We start from the raw sequence: 18,780 nt of genomic DNA on the forward strand, positions 1-18,780 counted from the left end.
AGACACAACACTGGGGGTTCTTACCAAAATGCATCCACGTGACTCGAGGAGGAGGGGATCCGCTCACCTTACAGTCAAAGCGGGCAGTGCGACCTTCGATTACCTCCAGGATGTCCAGCTTACGGGTGTACAGAGGCTCCTTGGACGGGGCGACGCTCAGGTTTGCGTTCGAGGTCAACTCCTCTGTAAATGCAATGACACGTTCTTTAGCAACAATTTCTTTTGTGGCAATTTTCAGATCTGTACTTGATCCTTTCCCCCATGTTTCATTGAAATCTGTTGACATCTTTTTGAGTTTTTTAACTAAAAGACGAAGCATCACAACTAAAAAACACAACCTCTTTTGCAGAGATATAAACCAATATGAATGTGTGTTTTCCAACTTCTCTTAAATACCAGTGTTTGTAGTTCACCTTTGGCAGTGCTAAGCTTGCAAGTGTATGTTCCACTGTCATCCTCGTGAACTGAATTAAGCAGCAGACGGCATCTGTAAGACAAAACAAGACAGCTTTTAAAAAATGATAATAGTAATTAAACAAAACTAATGAAGTGAAGCAGAAAAGACTTAAACACATAGAATACATGAACCCACCTCTTGCCATCAAAGTGCATTTTGCAGTTGAGCAGCGCCGGCTGGATCAGCTTCCCATTTGAGAGCCAGTCCACATCGATGTCTGGAGGTCCTGTCATGTGACACTCGAACATGGCCGACTCTCCGGCCTTCACCGCCACACCTTTTACCTCCCGGGTGATTTTCAGTGCCGCTTGTGGTGCAGACGCTGATAAAAAAACAAAACAGAAAGATTAGCAGCGCTGAAATATTACACGATATTTCTCACAACATGATTAAACGAGACAGATTAAATTCTTCATTATTCACCTTTGACCTCCACTCTGCACTCCGCTTGCTTGGATCCGTACTCGTTGACGATCTTGCAGAGGTAAAGCCCCGTGTCTGATCTCTGAGCTGAGCTGATTCTCATTTCACTGGTGTCGTCGCCGGTCTCTCTCACAGCGAAGCGCCCCGCTGTCTTCACAGTGACTCTGTCCTTCAACCTGGGTCAGCAGAAAGTGGCTGTCACAGTCGATTGTACTCAGGTGTTTAATAGAAGGGCCGTGTGTGTGTGACAGTAAGTGGCCTTGGTCGAGATAATAGCTTTGAGTGTCTGTCTGACATAAAGATCTCTTACCAGTAAACCATGGGTTTGGGCTGTCCTGCCACCTTTGCTGAGATGACAACATCTTGACCCTGAGTCACCTCCTGGTCACATGGCGCCACCTTTTAAAGGTCAATCACAACATAGTTATGTACAGAGACTTTAGAGGTTTGAGGGTGGTCCCTTTCAATCATACAGAAAATATTTCAAGCAATAATGAAAAACTTTTGCACCAGCTTCTGAATATTTTCTGCCTTTTCCCCCTGAAGTTAGTAAATTGATTGTCTTTGGGTTTGGATTGATGGTTGCACAAAACAAGTTAATTTATGATGGCACCTGAAGCAATGGGAATTGGTCATTGTTCACAATTTTACAGACAAAACAATTAATAATCTAAAGAATGATCGATAATGAAAGGAATTATGAAAAGAAAAAAGAAAAATACAGTTTCCATGATTTCTTTAATGTTGATCGTCAGACCTAAAGATCAGCTATGAAAAACATATCTAGATGTTGCATCGAAGGCTCTCCTACCTGAAATGAGGGAGTTTCTTTGAAGTGGACTCTTTTACTCGGAGCAGTTGAGGGCCAGAGCTCCATTGCCTCCTCCTGAGGGCTCAGATCCTCCTCGTCTGGCTGCTTTGGGCTTCTGACTTCCAAGGCCCCGACTTGTTTCCCACATTGCATGTGGGTTGACTCTGCAAGAACAGGAGTGATGTTGAACGCACATACTGTATAATAGACTTTAACGCAAACATCATCTAATTCACCTTTACTGGGGTTCATGAAAAAATTAACTCTGATTTGCTCTCAAACAGAACAATCTGTCAGGGCTCTGATGTTTACAGTCTTTGCTTGCTTTTCTGGAGATGATTATCTTTGCCAAGATGAGCAGTTGGCAACATAGAGTGCAGAGTTAGAGATGAGTGGGCCATGTGCACCCACATATACGCACAGAGAGCGTAGGGACCTCTCTGAGGTGACTGTAACTGAACAGATAATGAATTAATCCCTTAATCCCTGACCCAATCATTCGCTTATTCCCATGGAGTTCTCGAGCAGACACTGTGTCTGGACCCGTGGCAGCTTCCACTAAAGTCAGAATGAATTCACCGCTGGATAGAGAAATATAAGACATCTTTAGAGTGCTCTGCTCGTTCTCTCGCTGCCTTGTCGCTTTCTTTTTCTCCCCGCTTCTCATTTTCTCTGTAAAACCTGAAACTCAGACATCTGGCATAAGCAGATAACACTGTGACAACTGAGAATGAATAATATCCATCCTGGGAAGAGAATTAAGTCATGTCCTCTCTTAAGGAGAAAACAAGGACTACTGCTAAATCAAAAGTGTAAAAAGAAAGGAAACTGGCTCATCTGCTTTAAGCTGCAGGTGGAAGAAGACAGGTTTGTCCACATGCGCAGATAAAAGATACAATAACTGACTTAAAGCAAGAAAACATTAAGAATAAAACCGAAAAACACAAAGATGCTGGATTATTTGTCTTCGGTAGGAAGGTATTCTGTTGGATTGTCATCACGCTGGCATTAAAAAGGGAAAAATGACAAAATAACCTACCTAGAGTCACATCTCTGTGCGGCGTCTGTGCACCAGAGGATAAGTCCCGGGAGTATTTACACAGACCTGCCAACTCTTACACAACTGCTGCCGCACAGTCCGAGTCAACTAACCTTCCTTTTCAGTCTCATCCTCTATTCTCTCTCTGCCTCCCGTCACGTTTATGTCAATAGTCTCCAGCATTCCTGACATCCCGAAGATCACACAATAGCATCTGAAAAGTTAGATATTGTATAAAGTTTTGAATTTTCTTTTTTTGACCAGAATCCACAGAGGATGGTGATGCTCTTAAATGAATAAACAGCTGGGAAATGAACTGATAATCTCTTTCACCATATTGAGGTCTGACATCCTGCCGTCATTCTCTTCCTGCCAAAGATCTACTCTGTTCCCAGCTTAACCAGCTGAAGTGACTCACATAATCTCCCAGCACATTGTGGCAACTCTGTAGCATGAAATCTAGAGAGATGAAAAACTGCCTGATTAATCTCACACAGGGACATAAAGCAGACTGCAATTACCCGAGAGAACAAGAGGGCGGCTAAAAATACTCCTGCAAGCTAAGACTCCGCTGGCCTAATATGGAAACACAGGCCCTGGTGCTGCTGGTGAGTCGGCACCAGAGTGTACGCTCACATTTGTTGACAAAGCTGGGGAAGTGCAGGTTGCATTTACATGAGCTGATTTAACACTCTGGGAGCGCTATGAGCTTTTCAACACAAACACCACCGCAGGCCCCTTTATAACAGGAACCTCTTCCAGGAGGAATATTTATTTTGTTTACACCTCATTCCGAATGCCGTGCCTGTCTTTAAGACTCGGGAGACCTTTGTGTGTGACGGGGCAGGTCTGCGTTGTGAATCCCGCACCGAAGGGGGGGACTCAGTGCCTTTTAAGAATTAATGGGATGCCATGGCAACTATCGCTGCGATGAGCCCCGGTCGGGATGCTGAGCTCCAGCAGGCCTTTGTAGTCATTAAGACAAAATGTCAGGCGGAGGAGGGCTGGCAGTGGATGAAAGCCAGTTTGTGTGTGTGAGTCAACATGTATTTCAAGGAGAGCATAGTCTCCGTGTGCCTCAACGTGTCCGTCTTCATTTACATTTGCGTCGCATCCTTGTGAATGCGTCGCTGTAGCAGCAGATCGAACAAAGCAAATCCCTGTGCGTGTTGGGATATCCTTCCCATCTCTGGCCTCGTCTCACCTGATTGGATATAGAGCGTGGCGCTGCAGGACGCTCTGCCTGCCGCGTTGACAGCTGTGACGCAGTACGACCCCGCGTTGTTCGACCTCATCTGATTTACCGCCAGACTGTGCTTCTCCCCGTCAGCCTTAACCACATGGAACGCATCGCTCCGTATCTCCACATTATTCTTCCTCCATGTCACTGAGGAGGCAGAGAAGAACACACTCACACAGATGACAAACATAGTAAAACCTCCCACAGAAAAGCAGATAAAGCACAATCCACCATACAAAGATAAGTAATGAATAAAGCTCATCAGTTTTGGTTCTACTGAAAAAGACTTGATGGATTTTAAACATATTGTCAGTTGTACCTGTGGGAGGCGGACTCCCGGTGATGACGCATTTAAGCGTGACCGCCGAGCCGTTGGATGCCGGGGTGTCCACAAGAGTCCTCTTAAACCTCGGGCCCTCAGCTGGCTCCTCGTCAGCAGAAAGGTCGGAGTCATCAGACGAGGCCCCTGGAAACAACAGGTCAGGCTTAGGTGTCACGGCCTGTTTGCTGTTACCTGGTTTCATAAATAGGTCAGGCTTTGTTTTTTGGGGTCCCCATGTGAAATGAGTTCTATCAATGAGTCTGAGCCCCGCGGTGGGTATTTGATTCATTTTCTTTACAGACAACATGATGGATACATGTTCTACTTTATTGTTCAGTTTATTAGTTTGAAGTGATCATTCTTAAGTTAAATCCTAAGGGATTTTCATTTACAGTAGGTATACTAGGTCACCAAAGATCCATAAACAAAGGTGACATATTTCTGTAAGACATAACATAACACCAACCCAAACTAACCCAACTATCCTGAATGTGTATTTAAGCAAAACATGTTTTTCCTCTTTCCTAATTGTTTAATTATCTCATAACCCCTTAAATTAATCTAGTAGGTTAGGAACCACTCACTTAGGCTAATAGAGCTGAAATGCTACTCTACACATACTTTTCTATAACCCTTAGAAATATAAAAACCAAGACAGTGATTTTGTTCATTAACTTTGGGGCAGTTTAAGTAGTTGTGGATCCAGCAGCTTGTGGCCATTAAAGGGACCACGTCAATTCATGTGCTTTGGTTTCAACATTCATCTGTGGTGGCTGCTGCTTGTGTCGACTTAATTTAGATTTTTACAAAGACGCTTATCAACAATCCTCATACAATACCTTCCTCTGGAGACCTGGGTTGAACAGAACGCCCTTTCTGGCGAACTTTCCCCTCTTTCCTTCTGGTCTTGCTTCTCGCGTTGCACCTGTCTGCAACACATTCTGTCTCCATGGGTTCGTCCTCCACCAGGATAGTGGGGATGTTCACTCTCATGGCTGGAGACGTCCACCCGGCCTCCGCCTTCCTCCTCTTCACGAGAGGGCTGATGGAGGGAGTGGGTGATGGGGCGAGCCGGGGGGGCTTGGGTGGGTACTGGGACCCTGGTTCCCTCACAGTTAGTGGGGAGGCTCTCTTCCCATTCGGGCTTGGTGCTCTATGGTCTGCTTTGTTGTCCGTCCGAGTCTCCCTCTTTGAGTCCGTTCTCAAATCTCTGACGGGAGACGAGGATTTCTGCGACGTGGTAACCAGTGCGTCTTTGTCAGCTCCCGCAGAGTTTTGTAGACTTTCCCTGTGTCCAAAGACAAGAAAACTGCAATATTGACAAGTATGAATATTAGATTTTGAGTAGTGTAAAAATGAATATCATTTGTCCAGACCTGTTGACAAATAACTAATCTTACAAAGAAAAATAGACAAGAAACGTGATTAAAAAAAAATAAAAAATCCAAACCTGTTGAGGCTTTTTCTCGTGGCTGTTGGCAATGGTTGCCCTGGTAACTGGTGAACTGGTGCCGTCTCCATGGTAACAGAGATTTTTTCTGTGCGTCCGTGTGACGAGGCCTCCACCGGCATCCCCCGTGAATCTGGCTGTGTCATCTTACTCTGTTCAGGGTTGTTACTTTGGTTCCCCGGGCCTTTGTCGCGCGCCTGTGGAGAAATCTGCAATCTGGCGTCCCCGGCCTTTCCGGCCTCCAGGGCTCGCTCCCTTGCCTCCAACTTTTTAACCACTTGGGGAGGAATGGGCTCTAGCTTCCCCATGGTGAGCCTCTCTTTCTGCGACAGCTGCTCAGTGGAATAAGCCTTCTTCAAGCTTGGTTTCCCCACAAGTTTCTTGATCCTTTGGAGCTCTTCGGCAAACTTGCTCTGGTAGCTCTGGACCCTCTGGGAGTAGCTCGTCTTGTCCTCTAAAGAAGAGGCTCGTTGCTTGAACGCCGCTCGCTTCTGCAGGATTCGGTCGTCCTGTTTGCCGGGGCCTCCTGTCTTCTTTCCGCTGTCGTCCGAGTCGCAGGAAGCCGCTCGTCCTAATCTAGAACCTGATACAGATCCGACTCCTCCTGGCAGATCAACACTAGCCCTTCGTTCCTCAAAAGCAAGGACCTTGTCAAAGATCTTGGGCCCAGCACGAGCCAGTTTGGGCGTCATGATAACACTGTTGACACTTGACGCCTGCTCTGTCTTAGAGGATTGGGGATCTGAAGGTTTGGTTTTATGGTCTTGGTCTGGGGTACTGATGCTGTTTTTGTGCGTACTGGGAGGTGGCTGGGGAGAAGACAGGGGGACACGGGAGGAGAGCCCCTGTGATTCGTCAGCAGTTTGAGTCCTAGAGGAGTGAGGATTAAGGGGAAATGGAGGTGTGAAGTTAGAGCTCTGGTGCAGCTGCCGTAGGCTTTGGGAGAGTAATAAAGAAGCAGATGAACGTCCATTTGTGTCATTTTGTCTTATGTTTTTATATTCCCCAGTGAGTTCCTTGTGTTTTGTCTGTGCTCTGACAGTGTAAAATGAATTGGCAGAGAAAGGAATAAAAATAAAACAATGTCACCCACATGTAAGATTTTAAACGTTCCTCAGAACTTAACCTAACTGCGGTGAAGTGGAAGACACCATAAGACAGTAATAATTGGAAATTGTAGGCAATGTTGCAGCAACAAAACTCACGACATGAAATAAAGCTTGCTGCTTTAACTTTAAATACAAAAACATGCCTAAAAAGAACCTGTGAATCACATGATCATTAATTCGTGAGAACATTCATGCTAATATTAGCTCGGATCAAAGCCAGCAACCCATGCATGCCACAGCAAACCTATAAAGATATGGTGTTAATCCAAAAGGGAGGGGCCGCTCTACAAAACATGCAGTGGGTAAAAAGAGTAATCACAGTTTTCAGAAGTGCTGAATAATACATATTAGCAGATTGTACCATCGTGTCCTCTCTAATGGCTTTAAGAAATATTAACAATGATATTTTTTAAGACCTGTAATCATCGTTAGATAGAAATCAAACCACACTCACAGCAATAAAAATCAGAGTCGAAGGAAAGTGTGATATCAAAATAAAAATGGGAAGTAACAAAGCTGTATGAAAAAAGCTTGAATATATGAAATAAGAGTAAAAAAAGAGTCACTCATGTAACTTATTACATATGGAGTACATTTTTGCGAGTTGGGTCTATGTAGGATGCAATGTCTTGTCTTATGTGTCAGTTTTCTTTGCGATTTGGGGTTTGTGGCCAGACTTTTTCGTTTTTTTAGTGGAATCCTAAAAATGAAATGCCATGTGCTATAACGGCATAGAAAATGTCCTCCCTCTGTAGAGGCTGAACATGCTCCCATAGTAGTCGCTGCCGACAGAAACACTTTCCTCCGAGCCCTGAACAGGCCGTGCCAGGTTAGCGTGAGACGCCCGGATCAGCGGTTCCACACCCAGGTGACGGACAGGGGGGGCCCCCTCAGCGGGAGCCCCACCGAGGGCTTGCCTGGCAGGGTTTGTGGGGTCCAAGTGGAGCCCCGGAGGGCGGGAGCCCAGGGCGCGGAGCTCTCGCTCCACCACAGGGTCATAGGCACCAGGGAGGGTGGCCCTGCGATCTGAAGGGTCTGGGTTATAGTCCATCATCCCGCCTCCCTCACCTGGAGGGAGGAGAGAGAGAGAGAGAGAGAGAGAAACAGAGAGAGAGACAGAGAGAGAGAGAGAGAGAGAGAGAGAGAGAGAGAGAGAGAGAGAAAGGAGTTAGTGTGGGTCAGTTACTTAAACAGGAGTAAATGGTGTGTTTGTGAGGGTTTAAAAAAAAGGAAGAAGCATAAAATGTATAAGAAAGCATGGACAAGAAGGGGGCCAATTGTCTGTATTATGTATTATTACCATACTATATCCCCAAAAGAATGTAATTAATTAACTGAACGATTCAGCAATACAAAGAGGAAGAATCCTGAGCTGGTAGAAAATGATACTGGCATAAAGCGGTGTGCAGGAACATGCACTCAGCATAAAAAGGGCAGGATGGATCAAGACTCTATTGATCGCTAGGAAACAGGAAATGAAACAGAACAGAGCGTGCACCACTTAAAGGGATCCTCCCCCGTCGCAAATCAGGTAATGATTGACATTTAGTGATGAGCAAAGGAGACAGAAATGCTTTGGCAGCGAAAAGAAAGAGCGGTCAGCATCTTCAGTTAACGACGGAAACCTTGAAACAGCGATGGTGTCGGGGATGTAAAACGACAGACTGCAAATACAAATAATAGTGACTCAGCGCCACAATCAACAAACTATATCAGTTCCTCTTACAGCAAAAAAAATAAAAATTTTAAAAATCGTTCAGGGGGGCCACTGAGGAATATATTACACATTTCAAAGCCTTGACATATTGAGCTTCAAAATCCAGTTTTCTTTTCTCTGCAGAAGCTTTCATTTTTACTCGGAAGGCAGAACAGCAGAACAAGCTTTTAGTGCCGCGTTTTGACACGAATGGACACATCATTTTCACAAAGAATCTTGTCTTATTTGTCCGCTGGATTCTAAACAAGATCCTTCTGGACACAAAAGTGAATCTCCTGCAGAAATGTTTAACGAGGTGGCATTCTGGTTTTTGTATGCAGCTGAGGCAGCCAGAATCAGTTCCAATAGAAGATAGCAAATGATGCATCACCTCATCCCTCCCTCATTTGATATTCTCTTTCTATTCTTCGTTTTTTGTTGCTTGTCTCTGGAGGGACGTGATGAGGGCGTAGTCAGCCCGCCGACACGAACGCTTAGAAAGTGCAAAGAGCGAGAGAAGAATATAAAATGTCTTCCCGGTGGAGGAGAAGGGTGTCAATATTTCTGATCTATATTCAGACGTCCTGTTGCCGGGCTGGGAGCGAGCAGTGGGGGCATGCAGGTTCTGGGACGCCAGTCCCCCAACACCACTTCAGCAAATGAGTAAAGACTCTTTCAGGAATTCTTTTGACCTGTGTAACGCTGACAGGAAGAGACTCATTAGGTTATAACTTGGAAACGTCTTCCATTGAAATCGTTTTACATTTGCATTTCTAGACAATTGCATTAAGAGATCACGAGTAAGTGAATCAATAGTTGGCCCCTTTCTTGTAAAAAATGAAATGAGGTCTTTAGGCTCAATTAGATTTGGCTTAAGTGTCATATTAGAACAAAAGGGTTGATGGGACACCGCGCTATACAATGGCTCCTCCATTTTTAAATACAAGACGCATTATGACTTTGCTTCTGTTGGCAGAAAATGCTAAATGTCAGAGTTCAGCAACAACTTTGAACTCTGACTTGAAGATCTGCTGGAGTCATCTGAACTCACACTGACAGGGAAGCCATTTAATGAAAGACCTGTGGAAGGGTGACCAAACCTTTAGACTGCAATTACAGAACTATCGAAGAATATGAAAAACCGCAGGGCTGCAACTAACTTCATTAATCTGCTGTTGTATTAAATATATGTTGTTATAGAAAATAAGATACAAAACAGAGAAAGTTGCAAATCCTCACAGCTGGAAGAAGCAAATGTTTTACGCTTTGACTCATACAAGTAGCTCCATCACAGCTCTATCCAAACTAAATGTACACACAATAGTAAAATAATTGTTTACATTCGCTTCAACCTCATTCTTCTCAGTTTCCTACGCTGCATGTCCCCTGTGGAGCCTCGCAGTGAGATCCAGACCTGAGACAGGTTCCTTGCTGAAAGTAGGGCAGTGTGTCACGCTGTTGCATCACACCAAGAGGGATTCATGCATTCTGCCATATCGGATTTTATCCAACGCATGTTTCGGGCCAAGCTGATAACCACCCTCTGTTAAATCTATCAAACCGCATTGAATCACAATTTTGTAGAAGTGTGTATTTGGCAGTGATGTTGAATCATATTGACTATAAATAAGGTTTGAGGAGCTAGTGAATATGTGCATGCCGTGCTTTAGATGAAATACCTGAAGGTCCTCTCCGTCCAGCCTTGTCTTGGTGCCTCCCGGGCCCTTCTTTGGTTTCCATCTGGGGTTCTGTGGTCTCATCCTCTGTGTTCTCAGAGTCTGAAACAACGGGAAGTAGAGCACAATGATGAGTTAAGATGGAGGAAGACGGTGGAAATTCAGGAAAGAGAAACTGAGGTGGAGGAGAAGAGGAGGCTGAAGACAACAACGGAGTCTCGGTGAAAATGACATTTCACGTTTGCTTAGCGGCACAGAGTTTGATGGCGCCTTGAAAGGAGCCGCGGAGGGCCCCCAGAGGGAAATAAAATGGGTTGAAGCTGGAGCGTGACATGAAGCCAGCTGTGGCTCACAAAAATACATGGCTGATACATGGAGGGAGGGGTATGTATGGATGCTCTCTCCTCGGGTCTGGAGCCATTTGACTTTGGTAAGAAAACAGCAGGCTGATCTTAGTTTCCTTCGTTAGACTGAACGCTTTGTTCCTCTCATTTCTATTGTTTCTATAAATATGTCGCCTGCTAAAATCATTGCTAGCACCCTTCTAAAACACAGTACCTCTTAATGAAGCCTAAAAATAGCACAAAATATTAAGAAAATTACAGAGAAGCGGGTATTAAAAATTGTCTTTTTACATCATGACTCCAAACCAAACTAAAATGTGTCTCGATGGCATAATTATGAGATGATTACTGTGTAACCGTTTCAAAGGCTCCGTATCAGTGAAACGACATGAAGTGAAAATGACAATAAATGGCAGATAGTCACAGCAACTGAAATCACAAAAATGTAACAAAAGACGGACAGGGGCCAACATTTGATCGTGGTCTCGATTATATAAGGAACAAATACAGATGTAGACAAATGAAATATTACGGAGCACTGATCTCTCGAGGGAAGAAAACACAATGAAGGGAAGTGGACGGAGAGAAACAGAAAGCACAGAGACAGTAGGGTCACAGCAAACCACATCTCTGTGGCTGAGATCACGTCAGCGGGGTGAACGGATGAAGTCAAACGGGGATGGATGGGAGGAAGAAGAGAGAGAGAGAGAGAGAGAGAGAGAAAGATGAATCAAAACAGGCAGGTTTACCATAGCTTTGCTTTCGGCAGGAGCGGAAAACTTCACTTCCATAGTGGCAGCAAGAGAGGGCAGACGGGAGAGCACCGTTACTATGGAAACCAGCATCTCTCTCACCCACACGACCAATCCTCTTCGTACCCATTAGAGTCTAAAAAGTCAGCAGCCAAACTGCTGGGTGGCTGACAGATACGTTTACTGGTTAGAGAGCTGGCGAAGGAGGACGACGACAACCGCAAAATAGGTTGCAGCTCATTGCGCCTCACATCAAGTCAGATCCTGATTAGATAATTCCAGAAGCTCTGCCTAATGATGAGAGAGCCAGAGTAGTAGGAACAAAATCACCATCAACTCATTACAGGAGCGCTACTTCCTGGGAGTGGGTATGTAGATCCACCCATCTGTGTCAAATAGCTTGCACAGCGGGCGCGGGGAATCGACTCAGCTATGTAATTATGAGGGAATGTATATATCACCTTGTATGGATTGTATTGAAATGTAAATATGATTTGGAGGGGAGTACAGCGAGCCTCTGGTTTGGCTTGATGGCGGATTGAACAAATATTATAACATAAATCATCGAGGCCACATATTATTCACTCAAGCATTTTATGCAGAGAGGCAACAGCGTGATTACAAAAATATTGCTTTGTGGGGGTGGATGTACAACAATAAAACCCACTCTCGTAAGCAGTAAAAACATATAAATACAATAAAGCAATTTACATGTTCTACAACAGCAACTTTCATATATAAAAGCGTTATGAGGAGAATAAATCAAAGTGAAGCAGATGCTGTCGAAGGCTAAAGACAATACAGAAAATCATAAACCTACAGATTTCTAACAGAAACAACCGAGAGAATAGAGTAGATTGGGTGTGAAGCTTATACTGACAACACACCATGGGTAAATCTGCCAAATGTCCTCGTGGAATGCCCAGTTCTCTGAAACAAGATACAAAGTACAATGTATTATTCAGCAGCAAACACAGCCAAAGATTCAGTTATACACAAAACACCACAGTGAAAACTGCAAAGGTCCCTTTTGCCCAAAATCACTGTTGTTGTCACACCCTAAACTCTAAGTAGAAGGTGTGATAACTTTAAACATGCTGGATTCGTAGTAGAATTTGTCGCCGCTTAGAAATCACCAATGTGGACGAAGAAATGTGCACACATCTAGAGTTGACTGTATGGAAACTGCATGGCAAGAAACGTTAGATATCATAATGGCATCTACTGGTGTATTCCTGATGCGTCACAAAAATAATCTACAAACCAAAAGATCCACCTGTTTTTGGAGCTTTCTCCAAAAAAACATGGCCCTCACAAAGTCCACTCTTCAAATGTCTAGTTTTGTCTGACCAACAGTCCAAAAATGTATTTGGTTTATTGTGAGAAAAGACAAAGAAAAGCTAAGAAAAATGACAACTGCTTATTCATTTGGTGTTGTCGGTTGGTCTGAATGCAGGGAATATTTTTCCACTTAAGTGTCAGTCAAAGAAAACTTCAATAACTACATTTCTTAGTTTTTTTAATCTCATTTCGTTTGAAGACATGAATCTAGAAAACAGACGTCTGAAGCACTAGAGGATGATATGATCATATCAGGATAAAAATTCAGCTGAGAGTTGATAAATGGAGAATATTGAATCTTCGCCCCGGCCACATCTATAATCACAGATGAATCCCTAAAATGATAAATATCTGAAACTCTCCAGGCCATTCTTCCAGCGAGTGTCCCTGCTGATAAAGCAGTTGGTGGAACTGCTTCTTGGACAGTCTGTCAATCAGCACCGAGCAGACCTCCTCAGAGTGACTCACTGCTTCGCAGCAGATGGAAAGCGAAAGTAGCAAAAGTGTGAAATTAAATGACTCATTTCACCCTCATTTCCCCCCACGTCTGCTGCGCACTCAACCATTGGTTCATCTTCTTTTCTTTTGTTGAGTGTCAGGCAATTTGATTAACTGTTGCCTGGTGGTAACTGCTGTTTGACTCCACTAGAAGCTTCCATTCATGTCGTGATCTCCATTGTTATGGCCTCAAGGCAATCATATCAGCAAAAGCCAGCCACAAACTGCATCCGTTTGAAATGGCTACATTTGGCAAATCCTTCAAAAATATTCACTGGGTATAATCCAAATCCTACCAGCATTATTCTCACAGATCGGCTGCTGGAAGCGAAAGAACAGGTCTCAAGGGTTTGATACTGATGCAGAATTGAGGGGAGCCAGAGCGCCATCAGAACTCAGCTTCATCCTGAGCTTTGCTCACTTCGGAGCCTTTCTGACTGGCTGCCTTGATTCTCGTGTCTCCATGGAGTGTAGCCTACTGACACACTTCTCATCTGCTACCAATTTGGGAAACCTGTTCTAACAATTAATTATTTATACAACAAAACTGCCACGACTTGCAAGGCGGGATGCATATTTCACAACACAAAAAGGGGATACAGCAGAAGTCGTAAGTGGATTGTTGTGCTTTTTTTTCCATGTCTGTGTGACGGTCTTAAGAGATGATTTTCATGCACTTAGATTCATTTTTTCTACCTGGCAACCGGAGATTTCCTGAGCTGACCTTTGCCACGTTGTCCTGATTTGCCCTCAATTGTTTTTGACAGATAACAGACAACGAAAGTGGAAAACAGGGTATCCATACTTTCACTCTTTTGGCTTTTTCCCCAGTGGTGCTCGGTTGTAAACAATATATTCCTCAGAAAATATTCCTAAAATGTTTCTTTTACCACGGTTATCTGTTACAAATCAGCACATTTGTGTCTTATTTATCAGGTAAAGGGTGTAGCATGACATCCCAATATGTAAACCAATAATCTCTATAAAAAACAACCTGGATATAGCTTTACATCACAATCATTAAATGCATTTATTTTTTTCCATAAAAAGGAGCAAACTCACCTGAAATCTCTTCTTGGACCAGATTTTCTTCATCTCTTCAAGTAGTGCGTCCCGTCAAGCGTGCAAGATTACCTGTGGCATGAGCTCACAAAAACCTCCCCACAACCCGAATAAGCCCAGGGTGTGGCATCATCAAAAATAAATAATGAAATAAAGATTCAAAAAACGGGATTGAGCCGCCTTTTGTGCGTGGGTGTGTTTACTCTCCAGTCTGGCAGCAAGACGGGGAGAAAGAGAGACAAGATGCAAATCAGCCGGAGCCAGGTGTCTTTATGTCTGAGCGTGTATCCGCTGATGTGAACAGCGTCTCTCTGTGACGTAGACGAAGCAATTCTCAGCTGGTTTGTCCAACCCCCCCCCCCCCCCGCCCCTCTCTGCCTCGATCGAGAGCACGCTCAGTGCAAGAGGAGGTGGGGGTTGGAAGTCTGAGCATAAGGGGTGTGCTGTTCTTGAGCGGTGATGAGAGTGGTGAATAAGAGGAAGAGGAGGAGGAGGTGGGACAAAAAATGTATAAAGAGAAAAGAACTGGCTTCAACAGAGCATGTTTCTTATGAGCGGCAGGAGGGAAAGACGCGAGCGACAAAGAGACAGATTGAGGCAAAAGAAAGAGTCAGAGAGAGAAGAAAGAGGGAGAGAGAAGAAAGAGGGAGAGACGTGGACAAAGGCAAGAGATGGAGAGGCAAGAGCTAGAGACGAGGTTGGTGGGGAAAAGATTCACGAGGGAGGAGGCAAAGCAGAGGAGAAAGAGGCATAGATGACTGGAGAGAGGGGATGAAATGTCTAGATGGGGAGGGTTTGTGAAATATATCTCTATTTCCTCTTGAATACAAACAAAAACAACTCCTTACTTCATTCTTACACCCTGTACCTCTCAGTCTATTCTCCTATATTCTTTGTTTTCCTCCCCACAAAACCCACAAGCTCACAATTATGTATCTATAGACCATGTCTGTTAGCTTTAACCAGTGATAGGTTACCCCCGCCTCAAGCCGCCGAAGGCTATTTAGAGCAAACACGTTCTCCTTCTGGATTACAGCATGATGGATGTTACTTATTCCAGGTACATAACAAGCAGCAGCCACAGCCTCAAAACAAGAATCATTTCCACTGTGGATTAATCTTGTAGTCTATTAAATGATGAATAAAATAAAGCAAAATGCTTATTTTCCACAGCCCATTGCAACATCTTTTTGTCTAACAACAAAACCAAGATATACTGTGTGCCATATACAATGTTAGACACAGTAACAGATTGTAGTTGATATGGCTGGCATATTTTCATCTCAATAAACCATTATTGGTATACTACTGATATATATTTCTCCATAGAGGCCTTTGTATTATGAAACACTCTCCTTCAGGATGTCTGATTTATGGAGAAAAACGTGACGAGAATATGAACCGCCTCCCACCGTCCTTCAAGCCTCCGTCTCTGAAACACACTCTGACACCCGTTAATTGTTCTTTCAGACACATCTGTGCTCCCCACACCACCTCCATCAAACAAATCTAAAAATAACTACAGGCAGACCCAGATCTCTAACTAGCCGCCCCGAGTCCATGTCCACACTTCAGGACTGCCCTTCTTTCCCTGACTAGCTCCGCTGAACGGTGTGATTTTTAGCGTCGTTAAAGTGAGGCATGTTACTGTTTATGGCCTTGTAAACACAGAATCAATATGGGAGATTTACTCCTGCCATGAATCACGAGTTGCTCCGTGAATGATTTTAATTCTGGTCATTATCCCTTTTTCCTCTTCCTCCTTTATTTTGACGATAATCACCCAGCTGTATATGGTATTTTAATATCTTTTTATCATAAAGGCATCCCTTTTTAAGTTTACCAGATTTAAGTTGAAATAGTCTTTATTTCTCACTGAACACAAACATAGATGCAGTGGATTTTCACTTGGCATCTTAACAAACCTCCCTCTATCCGCCCTCGCCCGCCTCGCACTCCTCCTCCATCATTGAGAGGCATTCGGTCTGGCAGAAAGTGCAGCAATCAATACCAGTGCTCTATGCATGATATGGGATACACCCCCAAGCAACAGTTCAAAGGCAGCCGGATCAATAGGCTCATCATAACACAAGATTCCATGACCGTCACCCAATCAGAGGGCAGATACGGTCGTGAAGCTTCCATTTGCTTGGAAATATCTCTCATGGGGCAGTGTTCTTATGCTCACTAAAATCCACAACGACTCAGCTTCCACCAATCTCTGGCTGGAATATCACAAAGCATCAGCCATTGAAACAAGATAATTAGACTTTATTGATGCGTGTCATCTAGCTTACTCTGAATCTGGTTTTGCTTGACGGCTCAGGAGGCCACATTTTCCTCTGCACCTCTCAAACCTGCAGTATACGCAGACAGACAGAAGCCGATCCTCATTATTGACGTCCAACATGCATCAGAGATGCCTGTGCAAACACATCACATGCATCTCATTTCAAGAGTCACATTTGAACCGCTCTGTTGAAGCAGCCCGCCCGATGGCTGCACAATTTGGCTCCTGTGGTCTCAAAACAGATGGAGAAATCGTTTACACTGAATGGGCATTAAAAACATTTTGGACAGGTGAAATTCAGAGAACGCGCGGTGGTTTAATTATCTTAAGACAACAATAGAGTAAGCAGACTTCACAGAAACCCATTGATTTTGTGACAGAGGCTGCTTTCTGTGGAGCCGGCCTTGATGGATGCCTTCCAGGCATGCAGCTTTATCAGCAGCAAGTCTGGCAGAATCTCTCCACAGCGGAGAACAGATCCTGCTGCTGTTACATCACACTGTGATCAATCTGTTTCTCACATCCCACCAGACCTTCCATATCATGCACGTCCACTTTGTAACCAGTCTTCTGTATGGAAAAGAGCTACGCTGAAGAATCCTCTGAGAAAATCTGCCTATAACGATAACAATTATATTTTCTTGATTCACTTGTCTCTCCTGATTGAAACCCATGCTCAAAAATGAGTATGTTCTTAAAACTCTTCATGATGCTTCTTTATTTGCCCCCCAAAACCCTTCAGAGGCAGATATGGCCAATGTTGACAGTCACACTGCAACCCGATCCTACCAACTAATCCTCACCGAATCCCTGAGGGTTCCTGTGAATGACTGTGCACCAGCGGGATGGAACACAAACACACTTTTTTGCCAGACCAAGCACCAGGGAAACAGCGCTGGCTTTACCCTCACATGTTGCCTCAGCTGCCCCACGAGAACAGAGAACGGAATTAATTGCAACGTACGCTTAATCCACTTCAACGTAACATTTAGAGAATGTGAAATCATCAAGCAGCGATGGAGTATTTCTGCTCCAGGATCCCAATGTAAGACAGACTGGGTCAGTAAGAAATGGTGAGAGCAGGAATGCCGTGCTATGTGTCATCTACAACAGACATTGACCGTTGGTTCAACTGCAACACATTTGCAGATATAAAACTATTAAATATCTCATTTATAGCCCTTGGAATTGCAAGCTTGGTAGTCCATGTATTTATACACCTGTAAATTAGTTTGGGGAGTCTAATTTCAAATCTTGTTATCTGGACTTCGGGGGTGGGACGACCCCTTTGTTTACATTTGATCATGTGAAGGGGCCTTTAAGGGGATTTCTGTTTCCTTCTTAAATGTTTGAGAGAAAACAACAGATAACTTGAGTGTTTGTGGGCAGCCATATAGCGCCTGCAGTGAAAAGCATTATCCCCGCGTAGCTGGAGCTTTGCAGAGCAGGACGAGGTGCAGAAGACACACACATACTGAATCCAATTAAGCAGCAGCCTCAAGTGCATGACCTTGTTTTCATTTCCATTACAGCTGTTCCACTTAGTCGAGTATGCATTTGCCGCAGTGTGATCCTTCTCTTACTGCTATCGTAGTACATATTTTGTATTGATGCCGCCTCCCACTCACCTCTCTGCTTCTTGCTTCTCGGCCCACGCACACCTTCCCCAGCATTCCTCAAAGCTCTCCGTGCATCAAGCAGCTCCTTCCGCAACATCGTCTTCCTCTGTATGTTCCTTTAAAAAACGACTAGCTGGCTACTTCTGCCCCAAAGATCTTCTCCTCTGTGTACAAGACTTCCAACGGGGCCTTTCCATTGAGACACACCACCTTCAACAAGGGAACTTTCTCAACATGACTCCAACAGGCCTATTTCTCCCAGTTTCGTCTTCTCTTAATATCTTTAAAATGGCTTCCCTTGCAACATGAAATGAGAAATTGGCCGGGCACGGAGCTGCCGTCTTAAGATGGCTGCTGGACCTTTTAAACGTCATCTTCCTGAGCCCATGTCTGTCTTTTTTGCCCTCTCCCTGTCTTCCCCCAGTCCTCCCTAACTTTGACTGCAGTCTATTTCCAGTCCTGCACAGTACAACCCCTCCAGTTGTAGTGTACTTTCCCTTTGCACCCCCTTTCAGAGAGCCTGCCCCCGCAGTCAGAGCAGGAGATTAAACACACCACGACACAGAAACCGGACAACCTTTGATGTCCTCTGTGGGTCACTCTGCTTGGACGGCAGGGAGTTTTCAATCTCAAGTACAATGCAGACATCTT

At 44.3% G+C, this 18,780-nt stretch overlaps 1 protein-coding gene across 6 annotated transcripts in view; it reads right to left on the reverse strand.

The window, feature by feature from the left end:
* LOC116385920 (striated muscle preferentially expressed protein kinase-like) overlaps positions 1–18,780 on the reverse strand; it is a 39,544-nt gene that overhangs the window by 16,487 nt on the left and 4,277 nt on the right. Inside the window, exons 1-15 of one of the 6 annotated variants that reach the window (XM_031851691.1) lie at positions 14,221–14,984; positions 12,207–12,249; positions 11,317–11,346; positions 10,227–10,325; positions 7,769–7,919; positions 5,743–6,612; positions 5,132–5,601; positions 4,290–4,436; positions 3,935–4,117; positions 1,692–1,855; positions 1,191–1,279; positions 881–1,056; positions 593–779; positions 414–487; positions 25–183 (exon numbers count right to left, since the gene is read on the reverse strand). In XM_031851691.1, the coding sequence (XP_031707551.1) occupies positions 25–183; positions 414–487; positions 593–779; positions 881–1,056; positions 1,191–1,279; positions 1,692–1,855; positions 3,935–4,117; positions 4,290–4,436; positions 5,132–5,601; positions 5,743–6,612; positions 7,769–7,919; positions 10,227–10,325; positions 11,317–11,346; positions 12,207–12,249; positions 14,221–14,253 (2,875 nt within the window). In that variant the 5' untranslated portion in view covers positions 14,254–14,984. Of the gene's footprint in view, positions 1–24; positions 184–413; positions 488–592; positions 780–880; positions 1,057–1,190; positions 1,280–1,691; positions 1,856–3,934; positions 4,118–4,289; positions 4,437–5,131; positions 5,602–5,742; positions 6,613–7,768; positions 7,920–10,226; positions 10,326–11,316; positions 11,611–12,206; positions 12,250–14,220; positions 14,985–18,780 lie in introns of those variants that run through there. The other 5 variants (XM_031851690.1, XM_031851692.1, XM_031851689.1 and 2 more) reach the window with 5 other exon arrangements.

The sequence above is a fragment of the Anarrhichthys ocellatus genome, unplaced genomic scaffold (assembly GCF_004355925.1).
Source record: "Anarrhichthys ocellatus isolate YVR2014 unplaced genomic scaffold, GSC_Weel_1.0 scaffold12, whole genome shotgun sequence".
NCBI classification, from domain to species: Eukaryota; Metazoa; Chordata; class Actinopteri; order Perciformes; family Anarhichadidae; genus Anarrhichthys; species Anarrhichthys ocellatus.